Here is an 18,765-nt window from a genome sequence, read left to right as displayed (position 1 = left end):
TGTCTTTCTTATTGCTATCTTTTACATGAAAATAACATTTATGAGCTCGAAAACTCCAGACCAATTGGGTTAGCACTTATTGTGGTAGTTGCTGAGTGCTTTTTACAATATCATGAAAGTAATGCTCTTTCATTGGCGCTTAACAACAACATCCATGTGAAATCATTTAAAAGATATGTCGATGATATTCATTCAAGTAGAAGAAGATGCGCAAAAGTTTTTAGATCTACTTAACAAACAACATAAAAGTACTCAATACACAATGGAATATACCGACTTAACCAATACATTAAACTATCTTAATGTTTCGCAACATAATTGTAATCGCAAAAATGCAATTACAAACGTTCAAATTAAACCAAACTCATGTCATGACCCTAAAATGATCAATGGTGTTTTTATTGGTTTCGTCCATAGAACACTATGTTTATGCACAATAAATAACATTGATGATAAGTTGTTGTTTCTTATTTATGTATTTGTAGAAAACGGCTATGAGAGAAAAAGTCTGGAAAACTAGTTTAGTCTACGAACGAAAGTGCTAACAACAAAAAAGATCTCACGAAATATCAACATTTCCTAATGTCTCCAAAAGATTTGTGTCTTTACTTTGGATCCCTGGAATCAGTCCTAAGTTATGAAGAGTTTTTAAAAAAGCAGGGTAGATGTATGAAGAGTTTTTAAAAAAGCATGAAGGTATGAAGAGGTATGAAGGTATGATGGTATGAAGAGTTTTTAAAAAAGCAGGGTAAAGTAGACTTTGGAGATTTTTTGGATACTTAAACACTAGTGCGTACGCACTAGTGTTTAAGTATCCAAAAAATCTCCAAAGTCTACTTAGTTCTAAAAATAAACCTACACTACCAGTTAATTCCTATCCTGGTTTTTATAAATTAGTGTGCTCTTATGGCAACTGTTATGTAGGTGAAACTGGACTGAAGATATTGCCTTGAATATGCCAGCATCAAACAAGTGCACAACAAGGTAAAGGGAAAATTTCAGCTGTAGCTGAACATTCCAAAATTTGCATAGGAAATTTTCACTGGAATGGTCGCAATACCTTAAAAATAGAAATAAATAGTTTTAATAGGAAAGTTAGAGAAACGTTGGAAATACAACACTATGAAAGTACCTTTCACGACAAATCATCAAACTGTCTTAACCGGGATGATGGCGATTACTAGTGATGTGCCATTGGTCAAAGGCCGATTAAGGCTAATTATAGAGTTTAATGTATGTATATATAGGTAATATCTTAATATTAGGTATGCAACTTGAACATATAAGGTGTACCTTTGCACCTGTTTAGTTTGGTTTAAAAGTCAATACCGATGCATCGGCCAATCCCGATTAATCAACCGATGCCATTGGCTGATTAATCGACCAATGGTTTAGTTGATTAATCGGTTGCTGGTTATCAATAGCATAGGCTAGTAGGTCGAATCACTTCTGATGAATAAGAACATGTTAAATATGTAATATTGATCCTTAATATTATTATAATACCCTTAAATAAACACATTAAACCTATTATTAGCCACAATTGGCATTAGCCGATGGCACATCACTAGCGATTATGAGACGACGTCATTTTGGAAACCCATGTTCAAATTCTTATGTCACAAAAAACGCTCTTAAAAAACTCTCAAAAAGAAACTCTTACTAAGAACATTGTTTCGTAAATTTAGACTTGATTTTTATTTAAACTAAAATCAAGCTGTTTGTAGTAGACAAATTGAAAATTGATTCTTATTTTGTTTTATCAGCTTTTCCTCAAAGCATTTGGAATTTCACCCACTTGTTCTATTGCATTAAAGAGATCTGACATTCACTGAACATCTACATACCTTAACAACTCAGCCAATTCACTTCAACTAGCAGCATTGTATAACTTTGCCCTATGAATAACTCATTTCACTGTAATTTTTAGTTCTGCTGGTCCACTAACCTAACTACACACACGCATATTTATAGCCCCTGATATATATATATATATATATATATATATATATATATATATATATATATATATATATATATATATATATATATATATATATATATATATATATATATATATATATATATAGACTTATGTATATTAACAGTATAGACTTGTGGGCATTTAAGATCATATACATATGAGAAAACATGTTGTATTATTTATTTACTGCAGAGTTATGATTTTTGACTTTTGTAGTATGTATGTATATATACGTATATATATATACATATACATATATATATATATATATATATATATATATATATATATATATATATATATATATATATATATATATATATATATATATATATATGTAAATTATGTTAGTGTATTATACAAATAGAGTGCTCAATGTTCTTAAAGAACAGAGCAATAATAAATTAGTAAAAAACACTTATCTAACTTTTATCTTCGACTTGAAGTTTCACCATTGCTGGATCATCAGGAAGAGTCTCTTCCTGATGATCCAGAAGAACTCTTCCTGATGATCCAGCAATGGTGAAACTTCAAGTCGAAGATAAAAGATAGATAAGTGTTTTTTACTAACTTATATATATATATATATATATATATATATATATATATATATATATATATATATATATATATATATATATGTATATATATAAATATGTATATATCTATATATATATATATATATACATATATATATATATATATATGTATATATATGTATGTATATATATATATATATATATATATATATATATATATGTATATATATATTTATATATGTATATATATATATGTATATATATGCTTTCTAACCTGTATAAATATTCTCTTTTATAGTATATTGGTATTATATTGTGATCTGTGTTGGAATTTTACTGTTGATAGTTATATCTATTGTTGGATACAAAGTTTATTCAAAACATAAAGGATATGATCGTTTATAGCCTAAAAATTGCAGCTATTATTATTTATTTGTCTCTTATTCTTTATTCAATTTTAATAGTAATAATAATGATACATATATATATATATATATATATATATATATATATATATATATATATATATATATATATATATATATATATATATATATATATATATACACATGCATTCATTTTTAGAGAATTTGTTTTCAAGACTTATTTTTACTTAATTTTATTTTTTATTATTAATAGTTTTTTATAGAAATTTTTTGTAATGGTGGTATATTTTTAAGTTTCAAAATAAATATTTTTATGCAGTAATAAATAACTTCTTAATAATAAACATTTAAATATCATCAAGTCTTTTTTTTGCGTGGAGGTGTTTTTTTCATGGAGGTGTTCCGTTAATTTTTTTTTATTTTTATAGATGTAAACATTCAAATTAATTATAAATATGAGATTTGTATATATATATATTTTTTGAGATTTGAGTTTATATTTTGAGATAATGATATCTATCATTGAGGAGGTCCGAAGTTAATATTTTTTCGATTTTGTGCAGTTTAACCACTTTTTTTAATTAATTTTTTATGCTGATTTCGAATTTACGTAAACTTTTTTTTCATTATGAATATTTGGCCTCAATTTCAATTTAAATGGTTATTTTGACAAAATAATCAATTGTTAAACTAAATGAAATCATTATTATCAAAGTAGAATCCATGGTAAATATTTTTTGTTTGTTTTATCAAATAAATAATCATTATGTGCAGTTATAAATATAATAAAAAATTAGGCATTATACATAAATTTACTCCATATAAGGAACAATTTGTAACAATTACTAGTAAAAATGCGAAATAACTTCATTGCAACCATAGTGCAGTGATTTGAGCTCTTTCTCAAAACCAAGAGGTCTGAGGTCCAATGTTGGCTCTGACCGGATAAGCAACATTGGAAAAGTAGTATATATTAACTTCCTGTGTAAATTACTCTTCTATGGTGCTTTGTGATAAGATGCTTAGCCCTTCTTGGAGCACCTTAACAACTAAAAAAAAAAGTCATCACAGGTGATGATGGATTGTTGTGAGGACTTTCCAAGTTAAGTATAAACTTTAAATTATTAGCTTATTCTTCTGTAGACATATGACGATGTTTTTTTGTATTTTTATCAATAATTATGATTTTAGATAAAGTGGGTCTTTGCTGCAATGATTTTCTATTTTTTGATTATTACTAAAATAAACATTCCATTCACAAATCGTTTTTTGATATTTAGCATATTTTTCTGTTCTTCAATATATTTATTGACAACTGATTCGCAAGTAAATGGGCTGCCTTGTAATTTTAAACTAAGATATAATATCTCTTGGATGTCTAATTTTAAGCTTACAGTTCTTTTTTTTGCTAACCTGCTCTGCCTTAGTTGTTTTTGTCACTGGTTCCAACTGTATTTTATATTTTTAATTTTTTTAACAATTTCTAAATTACCCAAATCTTGATTTTACAATGTAGGCCGGCGTCTGTTGCAGTAAAAGCTTTCAAAAAAAAAGATGTTCGTTATACGCATTTAGTAACTAAATTTCGAAAACGTTTTCTTGAAGTTCTAAACAAACTAATCACAAAAAAAAAGTTCCCAGATTTTCATGGTCCCATTAACCAGATAATTGAGGATTTTAATTGAAAAAATAAAAATGACTTTTTTTTTTTCTTAATTATGCCCTAATAAATAATGATTTTGATTTCAAATTTAGTTTGTATATTCTTTAGTTAACTACCAAAAGTTCCTTAAAATTTGAATGCTTTTTGATATAGGTAACCACAGTTCTACACCTTGGTTACCTATATCAAAATTTTATTTTTGATCTGTTTTCTTAGGAGACTTGCTATTTGCCATTTTTATGCAATTTTTAAAAGAGGACTGTAATTAAAACAGAATATATATATATATATATATATATATATATATATATCTATATATATATATATATATATATATATATATATATATATATATATATATATATATATATATATATATATATATATATATATATATATATATATATATATATATGTATATATATATATATATATATATATGTATATATATATATATATATATATATATATATATATATGTATATATATATATATATATGTATATATTATATATGTATATATAAATTATAATGGACTGGCCTGTTCAGACCAAAATCATAATTTTTTTATTTGAATTGAAATTTGACATAAGCGAAAGAAATTCACATGTATGCTTGATAAGAGCATGCACTTTAGGTGACACTCGTAGACCAAATTTAACATAAGCATCTTTGTACTCAAATATTTTTCAAGATTATCATAAATTCTGTTTGTATTTCCACAAAGGAGATAAAGTTCCATTGGAGCAAGGATTTTAATAACTTTTATGTCTTTATGCAGATTAACTAGTGAAGGTTAACACAATTAATATAAGATGCAGCTAAAATCATGGATTTTTTGTAAATCTTTACTCGCGGCTTTGTAAACTTTAGAATATAATCTCTTTAAAATTTTCTCTCTTTAATTACTGTCTTAACAAGTCCTATTATTATTAAAGCAAAATTTAAAAATTTACTTGACATACCATTTTATAAAAATTGCTCTGTAAGTTATAAAAAAATTAAGTATTTTGTTTTTGACGAGTCCCTCATTGCCTTGCTCCCCCTTTATATATGCATATCATTGATATACGTATATATATATATATATATATATATATATATATATATATATATATATATATATATATGTACCCCATAAGAAGAAGATAAACACAAACAAAATAAATATAACCAAAATGATTGTTTTTTATATCCAGAATACATTAACCATAATTTTTTGGCATGCTTAATTGATAAATATCTTTTTTTTGTAATTAAAATTAAATCTTAAGAAAACCATCAAAATGTATAGAACATTCATTCGTTTTCTTTGAAAAAGGTAAAAAAAAAAAACCTAATAAAATTGTTAGATATGATTTAAAAAAATCTTTTTTCCAGACCCATAATACTTTCTTATTTTCTGTCCATGAAAGATAGCTAAATTTTGCTAAACTATTTGCAAGAATGATACAATCATCCCAGTTTTTGATGCATATATACAAACTGTTTCTACGACTACTGAGCAGTCAATCTTATTTAATGAAAATTTCCAAAATATAATTTATTGTTGAGTTTATTAAAGACAAGTACAAAAACAACCCTGTATAAAGGCAATTTTGTATGATAAAATTCGTCAATTACTTGGGAGGTTTCTACAGAAGTGTATTAATTTTGATTTATTTGTTAACAAGTTTGTGATTTAATTGTAAAATTGTGATTTTAAAGAATACGCTGAAAAGATTTCTAGTTTTTTAATATTTTTAAAATGTTAAAAATTGAGATAGAAGGTATATATATATATATATATATATATATATATATATATATATATATATATATATATATATATATATATATATATATATATATATATATATATATACATATATATATACATATATATATACTCAAATTTGTTTAAAAAATTATATATAAAATATACAAATATATATAAAAATACGCAATTTGTTTGAGTGTAAAATGTATTTTTGTTTTTACAGTTATATGATTTTTTTATAACATTAAAAAAAAAATCAGTTATAGTTTTTAAAAATGTAATTTCAACTCATAAACTAAACAATGTTAAAGAAAACTATTTACAAACAAACAAAAAAAGTATTTTTATTCAGGCAGTTCATTAAGTATGGCTAAGTTACTTTTTAAAATAGTACGATTTATTAATGTTTCATCTGTCATGTTGCTGGCTCTTTTTCTATTAACTACACTGCATATGCTAAAAAAATGTTCAACATATGATGATGATGTCTGTATATTATAAAACATCAGACACAAATTATAAAAATAATATATGGCAATTCTTTTCTTTTATCAAACCAAAATATATCATAATAAGTATTGTTGGTGAAAGTATGTTTTTTTTTAATGTTTATTAAGTTATCTCTTTCTTTGTCAGTGCTCAATGCTGAGTTCTGTTTTGTTGTATTCTACCTAATCCTATTCTATGCTTTGATAAAACTGATAAAGGCTTCATTGCCAGGCACACTTATTAGGGTGAAACTATTTTCAGCATTTGCTTTCAAATCATTTTATTTTTGCTTTTTTTATTAAATTCAATCGCCAAGTTTACTAATGAGCTTAGGCCTAAATTGACTGTGGATTTAGCTATCTGTCTTTGATACCAGAGGTAAAATTTAGAAATATTTAAATCTGCAGCAGCTGTATAAACAGCAGAGTTATGTTCATGGTCAAACCGTTTTTTATATTTTTTATCAACAATTCGCAAAATTTTTCCTTTTTTTTCATCTTATTTAGCCATTTCCTCATTGCATTTCTAACAAATGTAAACTTGGTACCAAATTACTGATGTATACGCAATTTTTATGATTCTAAAGTGTAAATCTATATGCTGAGAGCATTATTAATAAATCGAATTCAATCTCTGCTTGAGTAACTGGACATTTTACTGTTTCAAAACAATTTTTTTGATATGCTTTGTAAAAACAAATCAACTTTAAAATGCTTAATGATCAATTAGTTAAATTTTCGTTTCTTAATCTTATTTTTTTGTTGTTGAATTATTTGTGCAATCGCCATTGTCTGATGAGTCTGTTTAGCAAATAAACAAAGCAATCAAAAAACAGTTTTCAATAATTTGCAAAACTTCACAGTATTACATATAGAAATATTAAACTTGTGGTTTGTGCATGCAATTTGAGGGACTTTTCTTCTGCCCAGTTCAAACTCTAATTGATCAATAATACTATGACCTCCAAACTCATAATTGTCAGCATCATCAACTCCAGTAGCATCAATCTCAGCATCAAAAGAGTAAGAGAAGCAACATTATAGCGATGTGATAATGGTTGGAGGTTGGCTGCAAGAGCAGGTCCAACTATGTTTAACAATGTGTTTTTGCACCTTGTCTAAAAGAGAAAGGGCATCATTAGAAGATCCGCCCCAGATATAGCAACAGTATTCCATACAAGGATGGATTTGAGATTTATAGAGATAAAAAATAGAATCCGGAGTAAGAAAGTGTTGAGCACGAAAAAGAGATGCAACCTTAGCAGATGCTAATTTTGCAATGGACATATTAAACATATTAAAAACCAGCAGCCATGGCGCAGTGGAAGCGCACTTGCCTCAGAAAATCCATGGTTCAAACCCCACATCTAGGCAAGTTATGCGACATCGGTTAGGAAGGAAGCACAAACTTCCTATTAAATTTTCCACAGAGCACCCTTATCCGTGGTGCTCTGTGAAAAGACCTAAATCTAAAAAAATCTTAAAAGAAAAAGTAAGGGGCATCTAAATAAAAAAATAAAAAAAATAGTCTAAACTAAAGAATAACTAACGTTGATTAAAAAAATAAAAAAAATAGTCTAAACTAAAGAATAACTAACATTGATTAAAAAAAAAGTTTTTTTATAACTTTTGAATCAATGACCTTGCTTGCTAATGACAACACTTTTTTTAACATTAAAAAAATTATTATTCTCTATCCACTTAATTCTTTTCTTCATCTTTTATACTAATTATGTTTTCTACTATGATTACTTTAAATCAGAGCCTGACATCAGTTGTTGTTTGTTTGTTTTTTTACTATTTTTCGAACCTTTGGGAAATTTTAACCAATTGGGAGTTCCACGTTATAGGCGGTGCTATCAGGCTGCCTAACACCCTGATGCTATATATATGTCATCGTTAAACCATCTCAATCCAGATTACAGGAGCCATCACAATCATTTTATATTTGAAAAATTGAAAAAAAAATTTTAACAATATACTATTGACTAAGTTAACATTTTTATCATTCGATAGGCAACTTTTAAAAATAAAAAAGTTATGTTTTTGAACTTCACTTAATCTTATGTTTTTTAATTATATATTATTTTAAGCATTAATATTTTTTGAGGGTCATATATTTATATATAAAAATATAATAAATATAACATGAATAAAAATGTTTTTTATTTAGATTTTATTTTTATAAAATATAAAAAATTTTAGGTAGTATAGTTACTATGGTAACTATATGTATGCTATGTTTAAAAATGTTTTTGATGTTTGTAACTGACAATGTTTTTATTTTAACTTATTTAATTTAATTTACAGTTATAAAAAAGTTAAAAAAATAACTTTGCTTTAATAAATATACTTTATTTAATAAAACTTTTTAAAAATGTTGTGAGCAATCTTTGTTGATCAACAAATTTTAAAAATAGTTTTATTGTATTTATTTTTTTAACAAATATTAAAAGAAAAATTAACAAGATAAAAACACAGAAAGAAAAGGATGGCTTTGGAAAGTGCAGTAATATACTCACATGCTTCTTAAAATCAAGATTATCTTAAAATTGTTACTGAAAAATCTAATTTAACTTAAATAATTTTTTAATTACGTAAAGCAAACTTTTACAATAAACACAGCAAAAAAGATCAACAGTTATTACTCGCAGAGTCTTAATTTAAAAAGAAATTAAAAAGAAATTAAGTTTAATGAAAATCGCTGCATAAAAGAGCTTAATATCTCCTACTTCTGTTTTTTAAAAATATTTTGCATTGCATAATTTATGGACAATCCCTAATTTAAGATTTTTTATAAGTGTTTCAATACTTCTATCAATTATAAGATTTCTTATAAGTGTTTCAATACTTCTATGAATCATAATATAAGATTTTTTATAAGTGTTTCAATACTTTTTTCAATTATAATATAAGATTTTTATAAGTGTTTCAATACTTCTATCAATCATAATAAACTTAATACAATGTTTTGAATACACATATATGTATATTTTATATTTATGTAGTTTTTGAAAAAAACCAAGAAGAAAAGTTCATTAAAATTTTTTGTTTTTCAAGAATTATTTAATTATAATTTATTTATATTTAAATATTTAAAAATTTATTTAAAAAAAAAAAAAAAAAAACTTCAATGGCTGTCTCTAATCTCACTGAAATTTATATGCTTAAAAAGAATTTACTTGACTCACCGAATTACTCCTCAACTTTGCAAGGTAAAGAGCTTCACAATATTATATATATATATATATATATATATATATATATATATATATATATATATATATATATATATATATATATATATATATATATATATATATATATATATATATATATATATATATATATATATATACATATACATATACATATACATATGTCACATCAGTACATATGTTGTACATATGTCACATCAGTACATCATGTCACATTAGTACATCATCACGTTTGTCACATCAGTATGTCACATCACATCAGTATGTCACATCCCATCAGTATGTCACGTCCGTTTCAGTATGTCACATCATGTCAGTATGTCACATCAATGTCAGTCATGTTATGTTATGTCATGTCATGTTATGTTATGTCATGTCATGTTATGTCATGTTATGTTATGTCATGTCATGTTATGTTATGTCATGTCATAATATGTTATGTCATGTCATGTTATGTCAAGTTATGTTATGTCATGTCATGTCATGTTATATTCAGTCATGTTATGTCATGTCAGTATGTCACATCAATGTCAGTATGTCACATCAGTATGTCACATCACATCAGTATGTCACATCACATCAGTATGTCCATCACATCAGTATGTCACATCACATCAGTATGTACGTCACATCAGTATGTCACATCATTATGTCACATCACATATGTCACATCAGTACATCATCACATATGTCATATCAGTACTTCATCAGTACATATGTTACATCAGTACATATGTCATACATATACATATGTTACAGTCAGATCAGGTTATCCTGCTACTGGTAACACAGTCAGATCAGGTTATCCTGCTACTGGTAACATGTAACCCAGTACAATCTGCTTCATGTCCTGCTCCCTTGTAGGATACGCCTTTTTAGGCAAAGGCTAGGAGATGCCAACTCCGATTTAAAACACCCCCTGCCTTGGGGCTCTTGGTTAAGTAAAGGCTAGAGATGGTGTCTCGATAAAAATACTCATCTTGGGCAGATGTTAAATGCACCCAGCTACTGTCTTGTAGAAGACCTCCTAGGCAAAGACTTAAGGGGTAAACAGATTCTATCTGTTGACCGCAGATGTATTTTTAATACATTGTTTCCAGTTTAGGATGTTGAATGCTGGATCTTCTTGACTCAATGCATGGGTTTTGCTTGTGTCTCTGTTTTCATGACTAGGCAACTCATTCTATTATCTCCTAATGAGGGTACATTGGTAGTCAGGTAGTCAGGTTTCCCGAACTCTGTGGTAGCTCTCAGAGAGGCTGATTCCATCAACAGCTGAAAAATATCAAAGTATTAACAGTGTCATGTTGCGCATGGATGGTGTCCCTGTTTGTACTTTTTGCGCATGGATGGTGTCCCTGTTTGTACTTTTGGTGATGGTGTCCCTGTTTGTACTTTTGACAAGAGAAGACTCCAAACAAGATTTATACTTTCTCTAAATTCTCTATAGTTAATTTTGTTACACAAGGCTCAATAAGTTTGTTTGACACTAAATCTACCAAAAGAAGTCTTGACATTGTCTTTAAAAACTTAGGTTATTTCTGATAACTATAAAGCTGCGTGTAACAGGCAGTTAAATTGGCCACTGACTTTGATGAAGTTTTGAAAAAAAATGAGACGTCAGCTTCCCTACCAAGTAGTTGAGTACCAAACCTTTTTTAACTAAAACTACAAAGAGACAGTTAAGCAATAATCATCCTATATAGCAACAATTAAAAAAACTAAAGAAATGTTTTAAAATAAGGACCTTTTATTAATATTTAAAATATCTTTTTTTTTACTATGTATGCTGTCAATATTAACATAAAAAGAAAAATTATATGTTTACTATAACGTATCTTTATTTTAATCAATTTTAAAGACTTTTTAAAAAAGCTTTATTCAGCGATTTAAGCAATTATGATATCAAATTTATTTATCCAAAGTTTTATTACAGACATGTGCAACATTTTTTTTTTTTGTATTTCACCTCCTTAAGGCTGGGAAGGCCACTACAGATGAGGAGGCTACTTTATAGTGGTTATAACCCTCTCTCAACTCTATAACTCCAAAACACAAACCTTGACAAACAAGGCCGCTGCGCGTAGAAACAAGTTGAGCGCGGTACTACCAGGGACGTGGCAGGGATCAAACTCAAAATAAAAATATTAAAAAAATAATACATAAAAATATTTTTTAAAAAGTGCGAGTAAGAGTTTGTAGATCTTTAAAATACTATCTTTTAATGCATCAATATTTCCTAATATATATATTAGGGTGTCCCAAAATAAATTTTTTTTGGGTTCTAAATATATCCTGGTTATATGCATAATAATAAGCAATTTTAACAAATTTAAGGGTTTAAGGACTCTTAGAAGTGTTAGATGTAAAAACTGAAAATCGTGCATTTTTGGATTTTTTATATGGTTGTCCAGGTATATGATACATTTCCAACTCTTTCTCATTTATTTATTTTGAATTTATAAATAAGCAAGTATTTTTTTAAATACTATTACAGAGATTATATATAAGATATATAAATAAATAGAAATATATAAATAAACAATAAACAACTCAGAAGAATTAGCTGCAAAAAAAGAAAATTTGAAAATATGGAAAAAAAATTTTAGAATGTGGTAGAAAACCCAAGGAGACCATTGTATCTTTTGAACAGACCCATTTTAGAGCTTCTCAAGTACCAATTGCCCACAAATTGTGACATTTAAGGAAGATATTGCCATATTATTTCCTCAAAGCAATTAAGGTATAAGTCAACAAAATCAAATATTAGTTGCTCCATGCAAAAAGGACCTGTCAATAATAAGCTAAAATGTTAACTCCCTGGTGCAAAATATGAGACAGGCATTAAAGTTTGTCTTAACAAAGAAGAAGTATCTGGTGCAGAGCACGTTTTCAAAAAGACTTCTTGATGAAAAGTGGAACCATTAAAGATAAGATTATAAAGCTCAATAAAAAATGGAGAAAGCAAATAGATCTTAAAAAGTAAGACTTTTTCAATATGTTTCCAATAAATAATTTTTTCATTATTTTAACTGTCAACCTCTTTTAAAGCTGTAAATGTGTAAATTGTGTATTTTTTTTCATATTAGATTGAACTTTTCTTCAAAAGAAAATCTTTTGATTCTCAAAACCCACTATAAAAAAACATCAAATAAATTTTTTGACATGCAAAAAAGTTGTAATGAAAATCAAAGCTGACTGCAACAGATCACCGGATAATTAAAGAGGACATTGAATTCTTAACGGACCAAAAGTCTACCAGAAAAACGTATAGAACTGAGGATATTGACATGATTTACCAAAAAATAATTGAACATAGGAATGAGTTAGACAAAAAACTTGAAATGTTCATAGAGAATAAAATTTTATTCAAAAATCATATTATCTCTGATTCTGATACAGAATCAATAAATTTTGAGTCAAATTCATCTAATGATTCATTTTTTAATGTATCTAGTGAAGAAGATAAAAATTTCTCTGCTGTCAACAAGAAAAAAAAAAGATCTGATGAGCTGCACCTGTTAATATCAGGGGTCAAATTATTAAAAGCAACAAGTGAATTTGCTACAAGATTTCATCTTGGTGTAAGGGGTCATAAAGCAATTCTTTTTTCGATTCTAAAGCATGCAGGTCATAATTTGGAAGATACTGTTTTGTCAAAATTAGAAATATTTATAAAAATGTTTTAATCGGTAAGAAACTCTTGCTTCACTTCGGAGGTAAATTGTGTAATGAATGGGATCTTAAAAATCATATAACTGTTAAAATGGAAAAGATTGTAGTAAGTGTTATGGCTCCTAAGGATGATAAAATAGTGATATTCTGCTAGGAGTGTTCCAGGCAAATTCATCTAAAGGCAAAAACCAATCAAAACAACTAAAAAAGGTACTAGAAGATTTTGAAATTGAAAATAACATTTTTGCTGTTTGTACTGACACAACTGCTTCAAACACTAGTGCACATATGTTGTCAGGAAACGCATTATGTGGCTTTTATGTCAACCCATATATGAGAGACATATCAAAAAATTTAGTGTAAGCGCAAACAGGAAAGACTAAGGCATCAAAAAAATAGCTGTTTTTAGATTTTTAAAAAAATTGACCTGAAAATTTTCAGGTATAGAATGAAGACATTTACTCATAGACAGATTTTTAAAATTTCAACATTTTCAAAAACAATTCTTACATGTATCAGATTGTACAAGAAGCTAAAGCATACTATGCCATTACCCTAAAAAACTTCCAAGAACAGACTATATACGATTATGTGAACTAGGTTCTTTCTATTTGGGTAACAAAGTATCAAATTTCTACCTTCATCGACCCCCTACTTGTCATTCAATCCTAAGCTAGATTTATGGCAAATAGGATTTATGGCAACTGGATTATGGGATATATTTATTAATGGTTCTCATAACTCATAAGAAACTGAATGTTTGTGGAGGAGATTTATGTAGATAATGTTGGTGTATCACTAGCAGATCAAGGTGTAACTAATGAAGAGAAATTCCTAATGATACAGAAACTTTTTAGTTATCTCTATCCCACAGGTATTTTATATTTTGAAATAAAGAAACCAGAGATTAGAGATGATAAAACAAGGATAATTAACAAGAACAGTCATTTGCATGAGTTTGTTGGGAAAAATAGCTGGTACATTTTTTTCATGCTTGGTCTTAATATACAAGATATATTGTTTTGGATTTATGATTGAAAATTTGTAGATCTTCATTCCAGCTTCAAATTTTTTAAAGAATTTGTTTCAAATATTCAGTGCACAAATAAGTGCTCTGAAAGAAATATTTGTTTAGTGCAAGATTTCCTGGCAGACAGTTATAATGAAAATCAGAGACAAAACATTGCAGTGGTTGCTAAGCGTTTTTACTAATTTATATACATATATATATATATATATATATATATATATATATATATATTATATATATATATATATATATATATATATATATATATATACTTATATATATAGACATATACATATATATATATATGTATATACATATATATATATATATGTATATACATATATATATATATATATATATATATATATATATATATATATATATATATATATATGTATATATATATATATGTACATATATACATACACATGCATATATGATATATATATATATACTTATATATATATATACATATATATTTTAAATGACGACATCTTATATATATATATATATATACATATATTTTAAATGACGACATCTTGTATGAGAGTTTAATAAATTTAATATATGAACATCAATAAATACGAATTCAAGATGAAGATGCTAGTATCAATAATCTAGCGAAAATTTCTTAGAAAAATAAAAAAATTAGTATTGAGAGAATTCGTATTTATTGATGTTCATATATTGAAAATATACATATATATATATATATATATATATATATATATATATATATATATATATATATATATATATATATATATAATATATATATATATATATATATATATATATATACATATATATATATGTATGTATATACATATATATGTATATACATATATATATACATATATATATGTATATATATATATATGTATATACATATATATATGTATATATATATATATATATGTATATACATATATATATGTATATATATATATGTATATACATGTATATGTATATACATATATATACACACACACATATACATACATATATAATATATATCATATATGTATGTATATGTGTGTGTGTGTGTGTGTGTGTGTGTGTGTGTGTGTGTGTGTGTGTGTGTGTGTGTGTATTCCTGATTCATATAATTTACAATCTTTTAAGTTGTCTGTCAATCATTATGTATATATGTATATATATGTTTATATATATTTATACATACATACATACATTTAAGCTTGTACATATATTTTATAATAGGTTTTCGTCATCTTGATCCTGAAACGGACTACAAAGTTAGAAGAATAACTTCCTTAGTGAATGAATCAATTCATATTGCTGCTAATGAACCTTCATTAGGATTATACAGAATACAAGAGCATGTCAAACGGACTTTGCCACACCTTGTTAAGCGTAAAAGAGAATTATCATCAATTAATACTCGTATTCAAGGTTTTGTTTTTTTCTCACATTTATTTTAATTATTCATAAATTTTGAAATCGTTATCTCTATTCTATTATTATTTATTTTTAAGTTATTATTGATAAATCACTTCAAATAGATGGAACTTTTTTTTAATAAAATACTATGTAATATTAAAAGTATACAAATATTATTTTAAAAAGATTGAGGCATGTTTTTTTTTAATTCCATTAATGACACAAGTCTACAAATAAAAAGTTAGGGCTTGTTTGTTAAGTCCATTCATGACACAAGTCTACAAATAAAAAGTTAGGGCTTGTTAGTTAAGTCCATTCATAACACATGTCTACAAATAAAAGATTAGGATTTGTTTTTAGGTCAACACTGCGGTAGTGGTGTAGTGATAAAGCGCTCGCTTCACAAGCAAGAGGTTCCGAGTTCTATCCCCACCACGTCCTTGGTAGTATCGCGCTCAACTTGCTTCTCCGTACAGCGGTCTTGTTTGTCAAGTTTCGTGTTTCGAAGTTATAGAGTTGAGAGAGGGTTATAACCACAATTAAGTAGCCTTCTCGTCTGTAGTGGCCTTCTGGGCCTTGGGGAGGTGAATTAACAAAAAAAAAACACATGACACAAGTCTACATATAGTATTAAATGGTTTAATTCTAAAATATAAAAATCTTTGTTATTTTCTACATTAAGTTGTTTACTATATTAAGTTGTTATAAATTTTATTTTTGATATTTTTTTTTAAATTTAAGTACTGTAACTGGAATAGAGAGGGTGAGAGATTTTTTTAAAGGAGCATAAGATGTAAGTAATAATACTTGATGAGCATATTTTACACCAATGATCACACTAGAGTAGTGTTGAAATCACACGAGATATTTTGAAACAAATATTTTAGCATGCTGCAAGCACACTGCTTAATTACATGTTTTTATTATTTAACATTCTTCTACAATCCAAAGAAAAAATCTAACTTGAGTGTTAACTATATATAACATATGAGTATGACTTAGAATCAAGATGTTGAAAACCTCCTTGTAATATTTCTTATACTCATATATAATATTTCTTATAACCATAATATGACTTTTAATAAGACAAAGTATTAAGATAATAAAAATCTCAGCATAGTCAATAAGTTAGTATGGTCGGTATACCAGCAATGACATTTTCGAAGTCTTTTTTTTTCTTCTAGATTATCTAGAACAGCGATTCGCAACCTTTCTGATGCCGTATATCTGACCCTTTGATATTATTTGATAAGTTATGGCGACCCCAACAATAAAATCACTGAAATTTTTATTTCAATCACTAAATTTTTACAGCTATTATATTTTTTAAATTCTAAACATTCTTTTATTTATATTTTATACTTTATAAGCACCATATATTTTTGTTACAAATTTTTTTATAATTGATTTATAGTTATTTATCAACAAAACAGTTTGTTATATAATTTGACTAATATTTGCAAAGGAATTAAATGTTGACATGATAAACTTTTTATAAAGCCTCATCTTTAAAGTTCCTTTTGTGTGACTCTTAATTTTATAATGTACAATTCACATTTTGAATATTCTAAACTTTACAATATTTTAAGTGTGCATTGTGCGATGTACATTATTCAATTAAGAGTCACACACGATCGAAGCTGTCAATTTTAAAGTTGAGATAATAAAGTTATATTTGATAATATATAAAATTATAAAATGGTATATAAAAGGTTTTAAAATTATAAATAAGTACACTATAATTACTATAATCAGATTAGAAGTATCACTTAAATTTAAAATGATAATAAGAAACCATTAGCTAACGTAAACTATTTTAATTAGGGTCACAACCCACAGTTTTGGAACCACTAATCTAGAACAATAATAACTTAAATAGTAAATAATTTTAAATTTTTGTGTTATAAAAACAATACTATATTTAACTTAAATATATTTATAGATGCATCATATGATCTTGGACTTTCATTGGAGGTAGTTGAAGGTATATCTCAGATTAAACATTTTACTCGTATAAAAGAAGCACTTCAAAATGCAATTAACTATAAAATTAAATTAAATGAGCACAGAGAGCAAGAAAAAGCTAGGCGAGAGCTTGAATTAAAAAATGCTCGTTCAGTTAATAAATCCCTTTCTCAAAATGAACCAGCTGAAGGATTTATATGTCCAGTTTGTTATATTGCACTTTTAAATCAAGAAGAACTATTTAAACATTGGGAATCAAATCATAATTTAGACAACTGTGAAAATGATGTCTTTCATGAATTAGAAGTTCCGGTAGAAGATGGTAACAATTTTGTATTGAACCAAGATAATGACATGACTGTAATTGAAATGGGTCATTCAAGTGTAAGTGAATGCATTGATGTAGTTTATGAACTATCAGGTCAAAAGTAATCCTGCTCCCATCATTTCTCCTAAACCTTCTAAAAGTATTGAAGGTTGATATGAAGCCAAAGACAAAATAGACTTGAAGTGACTAATAATAAATTTTTTTGCAAAATTTGTATAGTATTTTATATAAAAAATTAAACTGATATGTAAATTCAAATTGTTAAGTTATTATAAAAAATTTTGTAAGTATACCATTTATTTTTATTTTTAAAAGTTCAAAAATTAAAAA

At 26.2% G+C, this 18,765-nt stretch overlaps 2 protein-coding genes across 3 annotated transcripts in view; both read left to right on the top strand.

Moving 5' to 3' along the window:
* Positions 1–3,438, top strand: part of LOC101235613 (uncharacterized) — a 56,941-nt gene extending 53,503 nt beyond the window's left edge. For both annotated transcript variants that reach the window (XM_065800259.1, XM_065800258.1), the window contains exon 6: positions 2,822–3,438. In XM_065800259.1, the coding sequence (XP_065656331.1) occupies positions 2,822–2,928 (107 nt within the window). In that variant the 3' untranslated portion in view covers positions 2,929–3,438. The remainder of the gene's footprint in view (positions 1–2,821) is intronic.
* A 6,463-nt stretch (positions 3,439–9,901) lies between these two features.
* Positions 9,902–18,687, top strand: LOC100211172 (BLOC-1-related complex subunit 8 homolog). Its single transcript, XM_065800257.1, has 3 exons — positions 9,902–10,033; positions 15,963–16,154; positions 18,085–18,687. The coding sequence occupies exons 1-3, from the start codon at positions 9,952–9,954 to the stop codon at positions 18,537–18,539; spliced, it is 729 nt and encodes a 242-aa protein (XP_065656329.1). The 5' UTR covers positions 9,902–9,951; the 3' UTR covers positions 18,540–18,687.
* The last annotated feature ends 78 nt before the right edge of the window (positions 18,688–18,765 follow it).

Source organism: Hydra vulgaris, chromosome 06 (assembly GCF_038396675.1).
Source record: "Hydra vulgaris chromosome 06, alternate assembly HydraT2T_AEP".
Taxonomy (NCBI): Eukaryota; Metazoa; Cnidaria; class Hydrozoa; order Anthoathecata; family Hydridae; genus Hydra; species Hydra vulgaris.
The sequence above is the reverse complement of the archived record's forward strand: the minus strand, read 5'-3'. Positions and strand labels throughout refer to the sequence as shown.

Excerpts from the sequence above, each read along its gene's own strand:
- LOC100211172 (XM_065800257.1), top strand. The coding sequence starts at position 9,952 with ATGGCTGTCTCTAATCTCACTGAAATTTATATGCTTAAAAAGAATTTA. Across the intron at positions 10,034-15,962 it reads TTACTCCTCAACTTTGCAAG|GTTTTCGTCATCTTGATCCT; the intron begins GTAAAGAGCTTC and ends ATTTTATAATAG. Across the intron at positions 16,155-18,084 it reads AATTAATACTCGTATTCAAG|ATGCATCATATGATCTTGGA; the intron begins GTTTTGTTTTTT and ends ATATATTTATAG.